The following is an 18,898-nucleotide window of genomic DNA, read 5'->3' as shown; positions in this document are numbered from 1 at the left end:
AGCTGCCTCATGGTCGCTTTCTGCCCGTCTGTCCCATGTTCCTTGAGCACCTCGGGTGTGTGTGGCCACACCTGTGAAAGCACAGGGCGGGGGCTGTGTCCCCGACACAAGAACATTACAGGTTGAGAACGGTTTTTTCTCTTGAATTGGTGCAATATGCTTTCTCCAGGCATCGGGAAAGAGTGGTGATGCTATCGCAAAGGGACACGTGTCCAACAGCACGCCATGCACTTGGCCACCCTCTGTGCACGCCCAGGAAGAGGGCAAGCATGGTGCCTGGTCCCTGGCAAGGCTACATGCCAGGACTTCTACTTGGGGAGGTCGCCGTGGCTAGACTCTCCCTATACCCCCAGCCTTTGGGAATCACCTTAGTTGAGAGTAGGGGAAGAGTTGACATCTCTCCCTTGAATGCAGCCTCCCAAGATCCCCAGGATTTGTCTTGGGTCCTTGAAGAGGATGGGTTACGGGGTTGCCCTCCCTCCCTAAAACCCTCAGCCCCTCTCCGAGCAGTCTCTCGCGTCACTTTTAATCCTTTTTTTTTTTTATTAAAATACTGTTATACCCAGTGGAATGCAGCACCAATCCTGGCCCAGGGATGGCATAACAAAACAGCCAGGTTTACATCTTAAATATTTACGATAACTTAAACATACAGACACACACCATGGTCTTTGGCAGAGAACGTTCACAGCACAAAAAATACTTTAAAAGAAATACCAAATATTAATCCAAAATATATTAAGTTGTTGTGTTTTTTTCTCTTCTTTCACAATATTTTTTTTGCCTTTTTTTCTTTTTTCTTTTGGCTTTGTAAACAACGCACATGAACCAAATGTAGTTTTCAGCTTTAAACAGGGATGGGGAACTTTTTAAAAAAATATGCAATTGTCCAGCAAATGCAAATGTTTAAAAAGGAAACTCAGGGAGCCATGGGAATACAACACATACAGGACTTAAAAACAGCAAAGGAAATAAACAAAGATCCAAGGAGAACTAAAAACAGTAAAGACCAAACCGCTAATCCCCACCCACTGCTCTGGGGGGCTGAGCCGGGAACTCTGGTAAGACAGAAGTCAGTCACTGATGCTGCTCGCTGGCTCCCACTGGGGACGCTGCGCCCGAAGCCCAGAGGGCCTGGACTGCTTCAGGGCGCCGGGCAGCGGCAGCTTGAGGAGCCAGCCTCTTGGGTGACGGGGCTCCGTCCAGAGGACGATTCGAGTCACATCTTGTAGCTCTCAACCAGTCGCCAACAATGTCACTCCTGCTCCCAATCCCCGCTGGGAACAGACACGCATGAGCTCAAGACAATTGCTCCAGTTGCCCCGGAGGGAGCCGATGCCCTGGGGAGAGGAGACCACCCAAGTTCACGCGTGGGCGGCTCCTTCCACGCGTGGGTGGCTCAGCATTTACCACCCAGCTCCCTGCAACCTCCCATGACAGAGGAGCTGGGGAGGCTCTGCAGGAGGCTGGTGGCAGGGATCCTGTGGGCACTGAGCAGTGGGCTCAACCAGTGTCAAACACGCATGGAGGAGAAAAAACCGGAGAACAGCGGCTGGGGTTTGGGAGCGGTGGCACGGAAGCACCCCCATGGATATACTCCTCTGCTCCACGGGAAAGGGGACCACACACAATCTGCACACTGGCTCCTGGCCCATCGAGCGGGGAGCGATGATGCTGCGGCTCCCACTCAAGACCCCCGAAGACCCACGGGATGCCAGGGAAGCAGCGAGGACCAGAAGAGCCTGGGAGGGTGGCTGGGGCCAGACTCAGCCAGAGGAGCAGGCCGCTGGCTTGACCGTCAAACCAGTCCACCCGGTGTCTGTGGGCGGCCATCTTGAAATCAGCTTCCTAAACCAGCAGATGGCCGGGCCCGGCAGAGGGGGCTCAGCTCTCTGAGTTTGCATCGCCGCTCCAGCAGCAAGGAAGGAGCTGAATCCCCGAGGCCGACTCCGGTCTCTCCCAGCCCCCTGCCCGAGCTCCAGGGACCACACAGACGATGGCTGGGGCACAGGGGGGAACATCAGTGGGCGGGGCCGTGGGAATGGCCGAGCACGCAGGGGAGGGCAGGGCTCCATCAGGGTCCCCCAGGCACCGCCTCCTTCAGATGAGTATCTCCACCATGTCGGACAAGTCCTGAACTCTGGATGTGGCCACGGAGTCTGGGGAAGAGGCAACACAGAAGCACATGACCAGTCGCTCCTTTAAATTCCTGGCGCATTTGAAGGTCAGCATCTTTCTTCACCAACTTTGCCACCTGTATGGCCCAGGTCCCCCTAATTCAGCCAACCTGGCATGACACTCCGTTCCCAGAACACCAGGTTCCAAAGAGGACCATGCGATTCTTTCTAACTCTGACCTGGCTGCAGAGAGCCGAGCTGAGGCCCGAGGCAGGAAGGCTACAGCATTCTTTTCATGCCTGTGGTTTGCTGGGATCATGAGGCCCAGGCAAATATGCAAAGGCGAATGTGAACAGGGAGGTGGGGGGGAGGGGGAAGAAAAGGCCTCTTCTCCGATTTCTCCTTCCCGGATTCTTTTTAAAGAAAAGTCTTAGGGACTGGAGAACGCCAGCAGAGTTAACTCGCCAAGCTCGGCCATCTTAAGACACTCAGCTTGGCCATGCAGCCTGGAAGGAAGGCCACCGAGAAATGGCCTCCTGTCTGGTGCTTTCTTTCTGGGTTCTGGATCTGTTTCTGATCAGGGTTTGGGATTCTCCACTCAACCCAACCGGCCCTACTGCTCACACACAAGTGAGCAAGAACCCCCCTCCTCCCGCAGGGCTCCCCCTGAGCTGCCCTGGGTGTTCCAGTGCCCACCCGGAACCCTGCCGTCTTACCTAGAGAGGCTGCCCTCTGGCCACTGCCACACCCCAGAAGGCTGTCGGGTTCTGGGGCCAGGCAGGCAGGGGTGCTGTCCGACGAGAGGCCATCTGTCTGGGTGCTCCCGTCCTTGCTCCCGTGTTTGGCGTGGGCAGGGAGGGGAGTGGCAGCCACAGGCTCCTCCACGGGCACCCTGTCTGCTGGAAGGGCAGGATGGTTATTGCCTTGCCTCCGGAAGTGGCTCCAACAAGGAACACCCCAAGTTAGCTGCACCCACTGGGGAACTTGGGCGAATGTGCTTGTTCTGGGTTTCTGACAATTCTGAGGACCAAATTCTCCTGTTTCTAAATGGGAGTAACTATGAGGATGCACTGCTTCCAGAATGTTCTGAGTGGTGCGGCCCTTCCTGCACAATGGAGCTTCCAGAATTTCTGTGGCATCTGCTGGATGGGAGGTGAGGAAGGGGCTTGCCCAGAAGGTGCCCCTGCATGGGGAGCTCCACTTTTCCTCAGATGGAAAAGCAACCCGGGGCTGAGCAGCCCTGTTCACATGGACAGGACCGCTGTGTGCTATGGGGTGACGGGAGCCACCGCATGGGCAGGCTCCCCTGGGAGAGGGGTGGGGCAGCCCTGGCTCCTATGTGCCACCCACCCACCTCCACTCACCTGTAGCCAGTCGGGCAGGGGTATCTGCCTGCCGCTCACTGGACGGGAGCCCTTGCCAGCCCTGGGCCCCTGCCGCGGCGGCAGCAAAGATGGACGGCACAGACTTGGCAGGCCGCAGGGCGCCCTGGGCGGCCTTGCCAGGGTCTCTCCTGGAGCGCTGCTGCAGCACCTTGATCACGGCGTCCTTCTCCAGGATCTGAGCGTGCAGCACTTTCAACCTGCAGGAGAGCCCGGCCCCATGGTCAGAACCACACACCCGCCCTCCTCCCGCAGGGGCCCAGAGCGGCCTGGAGCACCTCAGAGCTGTGGGGTGTGTGTGGCAGCACAGCGTCCCGCTTTGGAGGGCGTTTCAAGCGCACACTACTCTGCTTCCGATCCAGCTTCCTGCTCATGTGCCTGGGAGGCAGCCAGGCTCACGATTCTGGCACATGGGGTCAGACAGAAGCAGAGGGACGGCCGAGCTACATGGGAGAGGGGCCTGCTGGCCAGGGACCAAGGACTGGGCAAGGACTGGACATGAGCTCAAGTGCTTGAGCTCCTGCCACTCACACGAGGGACACTAACGGAGTTCTGGGCTTCTGGCTTTGGCCTGGACAAGCCCTGGGCTGCTGCAGGCATTTGGGGAGTGAACCAACAAATGAAAGATCTTTTTCCCTTCTCTCTCTCTCTGCTCCTCTGCCTTTCAAATAAATACACCAATCTTAAAAAAAAAAAAAAAAAAAAAAAAAGGCAAGACACTTGGAACTGTCATCACAGCTCTGGAATTTGATGTTCTCAGAGCCAGGCGCTAAAAAACCACCAGACCACGGGGGCCAGGGCCCTGCTGACACCAGCAGAGGCAGGTTGGCCAGAAGGATCTGATGACACAGCCTTGGTGATGACACAGCCCCTGTCCTTGGAGGGCAGTCCTCCACAGGGGCAAGGAAGCAGCCTAGAGCTGGTACAGCATCCAACACCTCCACAGCCTGGTGAGACTTCGGACCTGATGCGCATTTCTGGGAGAAAGAATGCATGCAGTTCTGGCACATGGGGTCAGACAGAAGCAGGAGGGACGGCCGAGCTATGTGGGGAGAGGGCCCTGTTGGCCAGGGACCAAGGACTGGGCAGGGACTGGACATGAGCACCCCCCCACCCTGGCCCCTGACCTCAGGAGCCACCCTCTGGCCTGCCATGCTGCACCTGCTTTCCATCTCCTGCTGCCTGTGGCCGCCGGCGAGCAGGCCCTCGTTGAAGCTGCTACTGGGCGAGGGCTGGGGCGAGTGTCGGATGAGAGTGGTGTCCCGCTGGGCGGCGGCCGTGGCGGCGGCATCCATGGCAAACTGCCTCATGGCACGTTCCTCCAAGTATTTCTGCTCCCACTTGGTCATGTCGGCCTCCAGCGCCAGGATCTGCTCCTCCTTCTCCCGTAGTTGCTCGGACAGCCGCAGGGTGCTGAGCTCGGGGGACCCACTGCTGCCGCTGCTGGGGGTGCCGGCTTGTCTCTGCGGGGCAAGGAGCATCATGGTCAAGGTGGAGAAGCTGGAGTGTGGCAGCCACGTCCTCTCCCCACAAGAGGACTCTCACTTGTTCACATGCTTTTCAGCCTTACCCACACCCATCCCACATCCTGCTTCCGTCCAGGCTATGTCCTGAACCCCGAGGTGGGTAGCATAAGGGGACTCACTGACCATACACACACACACACACACACACGATCCTTCCAACTAGTCAACTGGGACAGGACTGGGCAAACCAGGAGGCATGGGTACCCCAGCCCTGTGGGAAGGGAAGGGCTAGAAGCGAGGGTAGCAAAAGCCATCAGGTTTGTAAGCTATTAAGAGAGGAGAAGGCGGAAAGACCTAGGTCCTGATCTTGGGGAGACAGGTAAGAGCCTTCTCATCAAGGCTCCTGGCTGTCTTTCTCCCACTCCCTGCTGCTGGGCTAGGACACGGCAGAGCCTTGGCTAAGACTGGTGAGTGGGAGTGACCATGCGGCAAAGGTTTCCCGGAAACCTCGGGAACCCGGGCCCCGGAACGCCACACCCAGAGTCGGCGAGCAGTCTGGAGGAGCCAGCATCCTCGGATGCCCGCCCTTGCTCTCCGACCTCCATGCAGTCTTCCGCTCACCTGCTGCGCGCGCAATGCCTTGAGTTCCTGCTCCAGGCGCGTGCGCAGCCGCAGCTCCAGCTGCTCGCGCTTCTCACAGGCCGCCTGCAGCTGCCCGAGCGCCTGCTGCAGCCGCTCCACCTTCTCCACGTACGCCTGCTTCTTGCGCAGCTCCTCCTCGGCGCGGGCCGCCCGCGCCTGCGCGTTGCCCAGGGCCTGCTCCAGCAGCTCCGCGCGCCGCCGCTGGTCCTCAATGGCGCCGCGCAGCAGCGCCGTCTCCCTCTCCACCTTCTCCTGCTCCTGCTGCTGCTCGTAGCCTGCAGGGAGACGTGGCCGGGTCAGTGATGGCGACCTCCCAGCCTGGATGAGCGCAATTGCTTCTCATCCTCATAGCATCCCTAGGAGGTAGGAGGAACCCTCTGAAGCTTTGACTGGACTTGGTTTTCCTTAGTTTGAGCTTTTGGGCCACGTGTGGCCAAGGGCCTGCCTAGGACGACGAGTTCTGGGATGGGAGGCTGACGGCTTGGATCCCTGGCGTGTGGAAGAGAGAATGCATTGACTCGGGGCCCTGGGGCAGGAGCCAACCCAGGATCTTTGAAAAAAAAAGAGGCTGACCAGAGACATCTGCCCTGAGAATTCTGCAGCCTTCCGGGATGGCTCCTGCAGCAAGCAATGGCTGCTGAGGGCTGCTTCCTGCTGCCCTGTACAACCTCTAAGGCTCTGCTGGGGCTGGGAGGCTCGGGCCTTGGTCATCCCCAGCCAGCGGGACCCTGACAGAGCCAGGGCCTAGCAGTGGGGTGCGGCTCCTGCGAGGGGGAGAAGGGCCCGCAGGCCCCCCTGCCCAGGGTCCCAGCCTCCCTTGTGTTGCCTCTGTCCCCTCCCAAAAACTGGGCAGTGGCACAGAGCAGGGCGCCAGGCCGCAGCAAGGGTGGGGGGGGGAGCGGCCGGGAGCGGAACAGCCGGCTCTGGAATGCCAGGCATCCGGGTCACCCACAGCTGCCAGATTAATGGCTCCAGCCAGGAGCCAAGAACAGCCCGGCTCTGGCTGGCTCGCTCCCCAGGGAGCGGAAACGCCTCCTGGCCGGCCGGCTGGCTCCCCCTCCCTCCCCAAGCAGCCGCCCAGAAACCCGCCCCAGGACTTCCTTTCTGCTACAGGGCCAGGCCCCCCAAAGTCCTCAGCTCCCCCAGCAGCCAGACCTCTCCAGACTCCCAGGCCCCTTCCCTCCCCCTCAACCTCCCAGGGGTTCCCTTGCCAGAGTCCCCCACAGCATGGCCGCCCCAGCCACCCTCATCCAGCACTGTCCTGCCCAGCGGCTTCAGCGCTGTTCCCCTGTGCTGTCCCCTGCTCTGGGCTTCAAACCCTCTCCGAGGGCCCTATCCAGAGCTCCATCCTCGGGCTGCGTAGCCACTGGACGTGACCCCTGTGGTCTGTGCCACACATAGCAGCTCTCCTGGTGGACATCAGCCATTGCCCGCCTACTCTGTCCTCAAACCCTGGAGCTTCCCGTGTGCCGTGCCATCCCCATCACACCCAATGCCTCCTCACTCGTGGCCAGTTCACCGCACCTGTCGCCAGGGCTGGGGACTCCCTCATCAGCACCCGCCCATCTTGGGAACCTGCTCCCTCCACAGCCCACCAGTCTCCCCTGAACCTCCCAGCCACTTCCTGGGGCTGCCCACACTCCTCTGCTAAACGCTTGCCTGGTGCTTGGCACAGATCTGCGAGCGAACACGTGGAGGAATGACTGAATGAATGAATGAAGGGACTGGTTACTGAGCTCATCTGCCTTGCAGGGGATGCTGGACTTCCCCTTCCGAGAAGCCTCTAGAAGCTTCTTCAGACTGCACCTGTTGGTGAAGCTGGACTGTCTCAGGTGCCCCCACCTGGCCACCTCGTGGTCCACTGGCTCCTCCCTTCCCTGCACACTTACCGTTGCCTGAAATTCCCTGGCCAGCTCTCAGCCTCCTCCTGCAGGGCTGTCCACCTCCCTCTTCCTAGTGCCCCTCTGTTGCTGACCAACACAGCTCTCACAAACACTGTCCCCCAGCTCTGTTCATCTTCCCAATAAATACAGAACCTGATCTTTGTCTTCCTCCAAAGCCAGCCCAGCCCCCTACACATGCAGTCCCGGGCCTGCAGGGGGTACCATTTGGTAAACAGCGCCCCCAGCACTGCTCTGGCAGGGCAGGGTCTCTCCTTTGTCAAGCAGACCCGGCTTCCTCTTTGCGGGACCCTTACTTACTCTGAGCAAGCAGCTTGGCCACCATGTCCTGACTGCCGGCCTGGGCCTCCTGGGCCCTGCTCGCCAGACGGCGGTTTGCAGATTCCAGCCTCTCTGTTGGCAAGGAAGGAGAGATGTTTTAGAGTCACAAGGAGCTGCTTGTCGGTGTTTTCCCTGGGGTCTGCATCGTCTAAGCTAGGGCTGAGCTCATCGGGATGCCCCTGGTTCCGCCCAGGGCCCGATGAGCAGAGGTGGCCCCCACCGTCATCACGACCTGGGCCACGCGGTCAGAGCCCCATGAGGGACCCCAAAGTACAGAACAGACAAGCCTCTGTCTACGAGACCTGGGCCTCTCCGAGTTAATGTGCACTGATATTTTTCCCCCCAGGGAACATGAACCAAGCCCTCCACAGGTGCTCCCCAACTGGCTGTCACCTCTGAGGTCCCGGTTGAAGTCCTGCAGCCTCCTCATTTCACTGTCCATCTTGTTCCGCATGGTCTTCTCCAGGGCCTCCCGCTTGGAGGAGGCCCTGGTCAGGCTCTCGTGGGCCTCGGACAGCCGCTGGATCTCGCTTTCCAGCTACGAGAGGTAGACAGCAGAGCTGAAGGGAAGTGAGAGCGCCAAGGGTGCGACCCGGACCAGTCGCTGCTCTCCATCACAGAAGGGGATGGGAGCCAAAGCTCCAGGGGGCTACCGTGGGAGGGTCAGAAGCTGCTGGCCTCCAAGGTGCACTGGGACTGCTGGGCCCCTCAGCTTGGCTGTCCTAAGGACCAGATGCTGAGTGACCCCAGGGCCAGGACTCCGGAACCCAGGGTGACCAAACGTAAGCTTTGCTGTGCCCACCACCCAGAAAGAAGCATTTTACTCCTGCTGGTTTCTGCCGGGAAGGCCCAGCATGCGGGCCAGCAGTGGGCACGGACTTCTGCCGTGTTCAGGTGCTTTGACCCATCTGCCACTAACAGGCCACTCATCGAGGCCTGAGGCCATCTGCATGCCACTGGTCACTTTTCACCAAGGAAGGGACCCCAGCACAGGGCCGAGCGCAGAGAGCCAGCCCCGCCCCCCTCCAACCCACAAGCTGTCCCTCCCACTTGGCCGCAGGCAGCTCCCGCACGTGCCCCTGGCCAGCCTGCTGCCTAACAAGTCGCTCAATTTTTTTTTTTCCACGAGGAGGGGTTTTTCTCTTTGGCCAGGGCTGGCTTGGGACAGACAGGCTGTTGTGTGGGGGACACAAAGGGCTCTCTGTGGGAGGTGTCTGCGGGAGGGGGTGTGCAGGGCCAGGGTGCGCGTGTGCAGGGGCCCTGAATGGGCTCTTTCTCAGCACCACGGGCCGGGCAACTGCTCCCGCCCCAGGGCTGCTCCACAGCTGTCTGGAGTCAGCCGTGAAGGGCGCAGGAGGGCTGGGGGAGCCGGGAGGGGGCGGCAGCAAACGGGAGAGAAATCCAGCCGGGGCAGGCGTCCGTGCTGCTCTGCCTCCCATGGGCCCCTCGGGCAGCACTTACCTTCTCGATGCGGGCAGCCTTCTCTGCCGAGCTCTCCAGCTCCCTGTGCAGCCTCTCGTTGTCCCTCTGCAACCTGGCATTCTCCCGCAACACGCTCTCCAGCTGGGCACCGCCCGGGGCGGCCGACGACGCCTGCGCACTCGCTGGCACCTCCACCCCAGGGGCGCTGAGGGAGCCCAGGGGGCCATGGCTGAGAGTGGCTGGGTGTGGTGGCGGGGGGTGCTCCTGGGGCTGCTGCAGGTACTGGTATTGCTGCTGCTGCTGCTGGAGGAACACAGGAGGCACCTGGGCCTGCAGGATCCTGGGCGACAGAAGAAGACGGTGCTCAGAGCCCACACGGGGCGGCTGCAGCCTCCCGCTGCCACACGGACTGGGAAGACAAGGAATTACTGAGGCTGCCGCTTGGCTGGGGCCTGTGAGGCGTCCATGCGGCGTCTGCCTGCGACCCGCGAGGGCTGGAGAGCAGGGCTGAAGGGATTACTGTCAGGTTGCTGATTTCAGGCCCAGCCTCACCGTGGCCGAGGCCTCGGGGATCAGCCGAAGCCATCCCGAACCTCCTAAGCAACAAGGGTTTGCATGAGGCATCTTAAAACCCACGCCCAGACCCTCCTCATCGGTGCAAGGGGCTTTTCGGGTTCAGAGGCCACGTGGATGCTGGCCCACCTGGTGACGGGGCCTCTGCAGCTACCTCCAGCTGCTGTTCACAGCAGCACACCCTAGCTCTCTCCCTTTCTGGGCAGGTCCTGTTGCCTCCTCAGCAACATTTTCAGAAGGCCCTGGTCATGGTTCGAGTGGCGAGACAGCTGTCAGGGGCAAAGTCTGAGCTCCAGAGTCTCCCACACAGGGGCTTCTTCAAGCTGGGCTCCAGCTGTTGGACACTGGGCAAGTGCCTGGGCCCCTCTGTGCCGGCATTCCTGTCCCAGGGGACACCAGGCCAGCACAGCACCGCAGAGACACCCACTCCAGGCCACGGCCCCTCCTCCGCCTCACCAGAAGCTGAGTCCCAGTTTGAAGTCTCCAGAGGACCGCCCACCCAGAGGACCGCCCACCCTGAGTTTTGTGGGAGTGGGGCCACCTCTGGAGGATGCGTTCAGGGACAGGGAGACTAGCCTCTGGCACCCATACCCTATCAGCCTCAGGACTGAAACAGCAGAGACCAAGGCGACAGGGGGACCTTGCTAGGGTTGTGTGACTGCAAGGGGCACACCTGCCTCCACGGGACGAGGAACTCCCCAAGTCGCAGAAGGCCCATGAGAACTTAAGTCCACTCCCGGGACCCCTGCCCACCACCACCACCACAAGAGCCCATGGCTCCCCTGGTCTTCCTAGCACCCTAGGGTAAGCAATAAACAGCCACTGCCCTCGGTCCAACAAGTGACCTGCATCACATCAGCCCAAAGGAGAGGCTGGGCTGGGGAGCTTCTCCTTCTCTTTGTACCTTTAGGGCTTCCCGTGGGAGTTGGGGACAGGGTCCCCACCAGGACACCCACACTCTCCCTTCCCCATGACACATGGCCAGGCTCAGCGTGGCTGCAGGCACTCGCTCCCCATGCACCAGGCCAGGCACAGCCAGGTGGCCTGCCTTGGGATGACTTGGCTGGCGGGGGGGGGCGGCGAGAGCGTGCCAGAGCCTCTGCTGCCCTGCTTACTTGCTCTCCCCTCCCCTCCCCCTCCCTTTTTGTTCTACAAACAGTCCACTTCCTTGCCATGATATTATCTTTTCCTGACAGGGTTCAAGAAGGCTGTTCCCAAAGAAGAAACCTCAACTCAGCTTCCGAAATTCTTCCCGGCTGAGGCCTGAGAAGGGAGATAAGGTGGGGGGGGGGGGGGTCGGGGCGGGGCGGTAGGGATGGGTGGAGCCTGGGGAAAATGGTGAGGCTGCAGGCTCTGGCTCCCTCACATCAGGCATCTTTCCCAGGAAGCCCAAACAGTGGGAAAGTGGGTGACTAAACAAAGACTCAGCAGGCGGGAGGAGAACCAGATTTCTGACCTTGAGCCACCAAAGCAAAAGAATCTGCAAGTCCTCAAGCCCCTCTGGTGGTGTTTCCTGGCTCCCACGTGGGTAGGGGAGGAGCAGCCCCTCTGCAGGTGCCAGAGCCTCGTTTCCAGGGTCCCCTATTTGTGCAAACGTCCCCCCTGCTTCCCTCTGGCCTCTCAGCTTCCATTCTGGTCCCTTACAAGCTAGTCTCTGCAGGCTTCCAGAGCAAAACCAAATCACATCCTGGAATGGCCGCAGAACCAAACTGTAGGTCCCTGCCCTGGCCCGGCAGCCTCTCCTGAGCCCTGAAGAAAGGGGCTCTCCTGGACCCTGACAAGGAACAGTGGCGACGGTGGCTAAGGAGGCCCACCCGGTCCTTCCAGCCTCCGGTCACCAGCGGCAACCAATCACAGCAGAAAGCAAGCTGTCTACTTTTTCTCAAAAAGCCTCCAGAGAAGGAGGGCGCCCTTTCTTCCCACTTTACTTGGAAACAGTCTGGCAAGGACTCCCAACCTTTGTCTTCAGCAAGTTCTTCTGAAACCTAACCTTCAGCCGCCTGCTGCAATTCGCATCCCTTGGGGACCTGAGTCACTGCAAAGCACACAATGGTGTCCAGCTCTGAATTAAAGCAAGGAATGCCACAGATTCCTTCTGCGACCTCAGCCAGGCCCTCCCCGCTCAGGAAAGGCAGGCCTGGGTGGGAGGGGCATGTGCCAGCCCCAGCTCAGGTGTGAGCCCCGCCTCCCCGGGGACGGGGAGCCAGGTGGGAGGGCTGGTTACCTGACTTCTGCGTGCTGAAAGTGCGGGCTGCCGCGGGCGCGGTACCGAGGCTCGGCAACAGCAGTGGCGGTCTCGTGGGCTATGTGTGGGTACTGAGGCGGGGGCCCACGATGCTCGGGGCCCTCGGCAGGGGGCGCCCTGGCCAGGGGCCCTTGCTGGCTGCGCGCCAGCTGCGGGAAGCTGTGGGAGGAGCTCATGTGGCTGGGAGCCCGGGCGCCGTTCCTCTCCAGGGACAGCTGCAGGAGTCGTTCACTCAGGGAGCGCACGTGCCCGTGTCTCAGCTCCCGCAGGGCCTCATCCTGCCGCCGGCTGCCTCCGGGAGCCCCGACGACCACGACGGGTGCCCGGGGCCCCGCCTGCTGGGCCGCCGCGTAGTACTGCGAATGGGCCTTGGCCTCCTCATAGGTGGGCAGCTCCTCGCCCTTGCCGGGCTGCGGGCACAGCCGGTAGAGGGTGTTCTCTGCCAGGTGGGGCTCACCGCCCTGGTGCTCCTGGCCCTGGGGCTCCTGCCTCGTGGCCTGCTGCAGCCCCTGACTGTCCTCGGGTGCCAAGATCTCCAGGGAGGCCCGGGGGCTCCCTGTGCCCCCAGCTCCGGCCCCACCCCGCAGGGCCTGCTGCTGGATGGCCAGCAGCGTGCGGGTCTCAGTCAGGTTGCCATAGCGTAGCTGCTCCTGGATGAGGCGGTGCAGCACTGTCCCTGAGGAATCTTCCAGCGTCCTCATGATTCTGTGGCTTGCCACACCTGCCTGGACAGGGGCCGGTGGCACCTGGCCCCAGAGCACCTGTCAAGAGAGAGAGAGAAGAGCAATCAGCGACAGTGCGTGGGACAGGGGGAGCACTTTCCATCAGAGAGGGGCGGAAAGCAGGTGCTAAAGCCCAAGGAGCGGCTGGGGGCTGATCCCACACAAGCCTGGATGCAAGTGCCATAATGCTGCCACCTGCTAATGAAGTTACCTAGCCACCAGGAAAATGCCTCATGGAGCTGGGAAGTAAAGGGACAGGGACTGTGGAGCTCCTGGCTCCCCACAGAGCCTTTGCAAACAGCTACCATTATAATGTTACTCATGGAGGCTTACTATGCCTAAAGAAAGACAGTAGTAAACTAAGGCCAGGAAAAACGGTCCCTGGCAGCAGGCCACCCACCCAACAGCCTGATGAGCCACTGCAGGGCACCCTAGTCGAGGTCTGTGTGTCCCATGCAGAGGGAGGTGGGGCCCAGGTTTGCTGGCCGGTGATAAAGCATGACCACAGCCCAGCAGAAGCCCTCGGCAGGCAATGCCCAGTGCAGCAGGCCTGAGCCCAGCCCGGGCTGGGCATTCAACCTACCACCCTCAGCACCGAGCCCCCCACCCACTTCTCTCCCTCTCCCTGAGCTCCTGGAGCACAAACACACACACCCCCAACGCCCCCACCCCCAACCCAGCTCTGCTCCGAGAACAGAACTGGAGCTCCCAGGCACAGGATGCCCTTGGCCGGTATTCCGCAAGGTGAACAGGAAGAAGGAGATATTGCACCCGAGCTGGTGAAGGGGGGGGGGGGGGACGAGAAAAGAAAGCCTGCCTGAAGACAAGGGTTTCGTGAGATGGGATGGAAGAAAGGTGGTGCTTAGCCAGGTTAGTGGTGGGTCGCCTGGTCCCTGTGTGAGAGCCAGGAAAGGATGGCAATGGCAGCTGTGATTTCAGGATCAGCCAGCCCTGCGCCCTCCACTCCCTACTTGGAAAAGCCTCTGCTGGTTCTCGGATAGGCGCGCAGCATCCCTGTCCACCTGTTACACCCACTACCTGGAGGCGGAAGCGAGCAAGGAGGGGGTTCTTGGTTGTAGGCAGCTGGGACTGCGGGCTGTGAGCCTCAAGGGTGAACAAGGTCCAGAGAAGGTGCTCCCTTGTTGTAAGCCTGGGCTCCCGGGGAGCGGCTCCCGGCCTGGAAGGCGGCCCACCTCCCTCACCCAGCCTCCTTTCCACGGCCTCCTCCAACACAAACCTCCAAACTGGGATTCAGGGAATGCCAAACCAAACACTCACTGCCACAGGTCCTGCTCGTGTGGAGATGGGTGCAAAGCGGCCACAGACCCAAGTCTTCTGCCACAGACCCAAGTCCCGGGGCCCTACCTCGGCTGGGGCTCGACACCGCGGGAGAGCAGCCTTTCCTGATCACTCCCCCAACCCCTGGCCTCCAGCTGCCCAGAGCTGCGAGTGCGGGGTGCGCCGGGTGGACACCTCGGTGCCCAGCCTCCCAGGCACGCAACCCCAGGGGCAAAAGCAGCCGCTGGGAGTCACTTCGCCAGCAGCTTCAGCTGCGGACATTCCCTAAGTTAATCACCGTCTGGGCGGACTCCGCCGAGGCGGCCCCCCCGCGGCGAGGAGGCAAGCAGAGCTATCGCCACAGATTCCAGGCGCGCCAACGGGGCGCCTGCCCCGGCGCGGAGCTAGAACAGGGGCATCGCCCCTCACTCCAGCATCCTTTCCGGCCCCGAAGGACCGCGCCGCTGAGATCGGCTCTCCCCACCCCGGCTGCGCCCGCGAGCCTCCTCGCTCCCTGAAAGCTGCCTTTCCAAGCGCGCATCGCCCGAGAAGCCAAAGCTACGGCGTCTTAAAGTCACGTCGCACCGGCCCGGGGCTGCCGGGGCTCCCGGCCGCGGCCTTCGGGGAACCCGGCGGCGGGGGGGTGGGGGGACCGGGGGAGAGGTCTTTAAGCGTCGCGGACCCGCCCCCTCCTCCCTCCCGAGCCCTCTTTGTTTTCCAAATACTCCAGCGCTGACGTCACCGGGCTGGACAGCAGGCTGCATTCTTTCTAAGTGAGAGCCAGTTCGTGGCTCCAGAGAGGATTTTCCAAGGAAGACAAAGAGGAATTCTTGGGCTGCCGGGGGGAGGGGGGCAAAGACACCTGTAGCCCCCACCTAACCAAGCCAGCCCCCAAGGCCCTGCAACTGGAATCCGAGCGGCGCCTGCGGCCAAGTCCCGCGTCCCGCCTAGTCCGACCCTGCCACCCCAAACACCGACCCAGCTCTCCCCGTCATCGGCCCCCTCCCCCAGCCCCGGGCACCCGCACGCCTGGAAGAGTCCCCCCGGGGTGCACAGCGCGGCTCCAGGAGGGGCCCTAGCCCGGCACTGGGGCGGTTTGGAAAGGGTAGGCTGCGCCCCGAGGACGCTCCGCTCCCGGAAAAGGCCGAGCTGCGCGGGGCCTCGGGCCTCGGGGTCCAAGCGGCCTTCCTTACCGCTGCGGCCCGCGGGCGCCTGGCGCAGTCCGATCCGACGACCCGGCCCCGCTCGGCTCGGCTCGGCGCGGCTCGCGGCGGAGGTGTGCACTCGGCGGTGGCGCCGACGCTCTGGCCGCTCCGGCCGCAGCGCGCAGCCTCAGGGTCGGCCCGCGCTGGAGGCGGCTGCTATGCCAGGAATGTGAGAGTTTCAGGTTCCCCCTCGGGATCAAAGCGAACCACAAATAACCTCTCCGCGCGCCGCCCTCCTCCGCCCTCCGCCTCCTGCGGCTCCCTCCTCCCGGCCCCCGCCTTCCTCCGGGGAGGCGGCGCTGCGGGCTGGGCGCGGGGCCGGCCCAGGAGCTCCGCGCCCCGGCCGCGCACGGCCCCCTCCGCGCGCCTGGCCGTCCGAGCTGCTGGGCACTATGTCACACCGCTCGGGCACCCGGTTCCTGCCTTGCTGTCGCCCTTAGTCCTTCGGGGTGGCTTCGGAGGGAGCATGCATGGCGGGGGCAGGGAGGGCAGTGGCCGGGCCAAGACCGGACGGTTCTAAGCCTCGCTGTTCTCACCCCCAGCGGCAACCTCTGAATTGCACTTTTATTGTTTACAAACATCTTCGCCCGCGCCTTGAGAACCTGCCTCCACAGGAAGTGTGTATCTGGGCTGAAAAATCTGGTTAATTTGACCCCCTCCCCCCCAGTGACTCATGGCCGCCAGGTGCTCGGTCCAGCTGTCGTCCAGGTGGTGGCCGGCGCCCCTCCACGAGAGCTGGCGGCCGGCAACCATCCGCTGGTGGCTTGGCCCTGCCTGTCGCCCTCTGAGGCAGTGCTGCTATCATTTCTGTGCTGTAAACGAGAAACTGGAGACTCCCAAGAGGACGAACAGCTTGTCCAAGGGCACACGATGAAGCCGGGCAACCCCTGAGCAGCTCACAGGGCCACAGCCACCAGAATCGTGGGTCCCACACAGACCCTGGGCGCCCTCCAATGTCCACCTGCCTGTCCTGTTGCCTTCTCCTCTTCACCTCCCCCACACCCCTGCCTGCCAAGGGCCCTCCCTGTGCCCACCTCTGGGGCTCCAGGTGGCTGTGACTGTGGGAATCAAAACCTCCGACACCCCCTGCCTCCTGTCCCCCAAGTTCTGTGTCATTCTGGAGCCCTGGCCTAGTGGGGGGACTCCCAACACTAAGCCCCTCCACTCCCCTTGAGGGCCCTTCAGCACAGAGCTGCAATTCCCAGATTTCCCCAGAGTGAAGCAGACACAAGGAAACTCAAGCTCAATAGTCAGGGACAGGGTTAATTTTTAACAACACCCCCCCCCCATCGTCTGTGTGTGTGCATAGTTTACCTGGAAGCTGGATATTGCATTTCAAATAGGATTGGATCAGAAATACGTGAAAAACGGGTTTTCTTGTGTCAAGCTATGGGATAGTTGGCCCTCCCAGGGTTACCTCAGCAAGAGAAGCTGTGGCCAGTATGCCTCTGGCCAATCTGGATACAGTAGGTAGGTATTTTAGAAAAGGAGTAGGAGAGGGAACAGGCCCCCAGGTGGCCTGGCCTTATGGATAACATTCTTGGAAACACTTGGTGCAGGTATGAGTTGGGTGTGGGCAGGTATACCCTGGGGTTGCAAAATCAGGGGAAAGACCACATGGGACAGGCTTGTTTTACAGGGGCATTGAGGGCAATCCATTTATTTGTTTATTGGAAAGGCAGAGATATGGAGAGAGAAGGAAAGAGAGAGAGAAAGAGAGATCTTCTATCCACTGATTCACTCCCCAAATGGCTGCAACAGCCAGAGCTGGGCCAACCCAAAGCCAGGAGCCAGGAGCTTCTTCTGGGTCTCCCATGTGGGTGCAGGGGCCCAAGCACTCAGGCCATCTTCTACTGCTTCCCCAGGAACATTAGCATGGAGCTGGATCAGAAGTGGAGAATCCAGGACTTGAACCAGCATCCATATGGGATGCTAACCATGCAGGTAGAAGCTTAACCTTCTATGCCACAGCGCCGGCCCCAGGGGTACTGACTTGATATGCTGACAAATAGGAACCAGCTGGTTCAAGGCAGATACATCTTGGAGTGGGCAAGGCTTTTGTAAACCCAGCCGGTCACCTCTGCACCACAGAGGGACAGAGAGGTCCCAAAACCTGGATAGGGAAATTTCTACACACTGCACTTCTCCTCCTCTCTCAAGAAGGGTGGGTGTCAGGGCCTCCCAGGCAGGGCTAGGCTGGGGGCCTGTTCTGCCTGAGTGGGCAGAACACCCCGCAGAGTTGAATGAGACGGTGACCACAGCTCAGCCGTGCCAGTGCAGGGGCAGGAGTGCACAGGCGACCGCTGGGCTGGCCAGTCTGCTTGCACGTACATTCTCACGGCCAACTGGGGAAGAGTGAGCCAGTGCACTCTTCCTGCCACTGCCCTCTCCCTCCCCCGCAGGGAATGCTTCTTCCCAGGTGACCATGCGGCTGGCCGGCTCTGGGATCCTGCCTGGGAAAGATGCGGAGGTGACCCAGTTCTCAGAGTAAGCCGGGCTTGAGGCCTTGGCTGGGCAGAGTGAGGCCCGCAGGGGTGTGGCTGCATCGTAGGTGTGGACGGGGCTTAGCAAGGAATCCGGGCACCCATTCCTCCCTCCCTTCTTAGCCTGGATCTGGGTGTGTGCCTGCATCTCACACACTGGGCTGGAACATGCAGGCAAGGTCTGAGTGGACCCCAGCAGCTCCTCCCGTGGAGCTAGGGAGGGAATGAGCTCCTCCCTTCCCAAATGGTTGGCTGGTGGAGGAGGGACCCCAGGGGCCACCCCGCTGGCAACATCAAAGGAAGGCGGCAAGTTGTGAAACTCCCCCTGCCAGCCTCGGGACACTCCCTCTGACAGGTTATGGGAACTGGAGGCCTACCAGAATCTGGGGCAGGAAGCACATCACTGGCAGAGCCTGCACCTTGGGGTGGAAGTTACAAGCCAGAGTTTGCGCTTGGTCCTTTTGCAAACCTCTGCCCCTTGCCCAGCCTCTAGGTTCTGTCCCCAAGCTCTCCCCCTTCTGCTCCCTGTCTCTCTTTCCCTCCCAGGCATGCTGGCCTGGAGTCTCCACAAGGCACAAGTTGCCTTTGTCCATTGGGGGTTAAATCCTGTGAAATCGGAGCAACTGTAGGAGCCTTGCCTTTCAGACAGCACACACCCCTGGAGCCCCGGGCCTTCTCCAGGGCCCTTTGCTTCCGGGGCTCCTGCAGCTTGAGGGCTGGGACAAGTCTTGCAAACAGGGGTGGGTCACATGATGGGCAGGGAAGCTCTCATTTTGTCTCCCTTCTCTGCGCCCTATCACTGCCCAGCACCTCCGCAAATCCCAGTTCTGTATGCAAGACGTGGACAAGCTACAGGACTGCACCCTTCAGTTCATGCTGGTCTGGCAGCCATCAGCCTGAGGGAGGAGGCGGACGTGGGCATCTCAGAGCTGGCGCCATTTGGCCAGCAAGTCAAGGCAGATCATTTAGAAACAGCGACTTTCTCAAAGCTGCCTTGTCCTGAGCGGGCACTGACAGTGTGGATGGGCCCTTGCTGCCTGGAGAGACCCTCTGCTCTAGGCAAGAGGTTGCAGGGAACTTGGGTTTGGCCCCTGGCTTTGTTCTTGCAGGAAAGGGCCTAGGGGACAGGGGGAGTTTGCGG

The 18,898-nt window shown here is 61.2% G+C and overlaps 1 protein-coding gene across 5 annotated transcripts; it reads right to left on the bottom strand.

Moving 5' to 3' along the window:
* Positions 1–519: 519 nt before the first annotated feature.
* Positions 520–15,322, bottom strand: AMOTL2 (angiomotin like 2). 5 transcript variants are annotated; one of them, XM_062214509.1, is made up of 10 exons: positions 15,263–15,322; positions 12,049–12,830; positions 9,291–9,591; positions 8,223–8,367; positions 7,809–7,901; positions 5,587–5,882; positions 4,661–4,962; positions 3,482–3,699; positions 2,834–3,016; positions 520–2,159 (listed from the first exon to the last, which is right to left on the bottom strand). In XM_062214509.1, the coding sequence occupies exons 2-10, from the start codon at positions 12,768–12,770 to the stop codon at positions 2,101–2,103; spliced, it is 2,319 nt and encodes a 772-aa protein (XP_062070493.1). In that variant the 5' UTR covers positions 12,771–12,830; positions 15,263–15,322; the 3' UTR covers positions 520–2,100. The 5 variants fall into 5 exon arrangements, with proteins under 5 accessions (XP_062070493.1, XP_062070531.1, XP_062070502.1 ...); XM_062214547.1 differs by having other exon boundaries at positions 2,834–3,013; XM_062214518.1 differs by lacking the exon at positions 15,263–15,322 and adding an exon at positions 14,029–14,698.
* Between the last annotated feature and the right edge of the window lie 3,576 nt (positions 15,323–18,898).

This window comes from Lepus europaeus, chromosome 2 (genome assembly GCF_033115175.1).
Source record: "Lepus europaeus isolate LE1 chromosome 2, mLepTim1.pri, whole genome shotgun sequence".
In the NCBI taxonomy this organism is placed as follows: domain Eukaryota; kingdom Metazoa; phylum Chordata; class Mammalia; order Lagomorpha; family Leporidae; genus Lepus; species Lepus europaeus.
This window is presented reverse-complemented; position numbering and strand designations above follow the sequence as displayed.

Excerpts from the sequence above, each read along its gene's own strand:
- AMOTL2 (XM_062214509.1), bottom strand. The coding sequence starts at position 12,770 with ATGAGGACGCTGGAAGATTCCTCAGGGACAGTGCTGCACCGCCTCATC. Across the intron at positions 9,592-12,048 it reads TTTCAGCACGCAGAAGTCAG|GATCCTGCAGGCCCAGGTGC; the intron begins GTAACCAGCCCT and ends TCTGTCGCCCAG. Across the intron at positions 7,902-8,222 it reads CTTCAACCGGGACCTCAGAG|AGAGGCTGGAATCTGCAAAC; the intron begins GTGACAGCCAGT and ends CCTTGCCAACAG.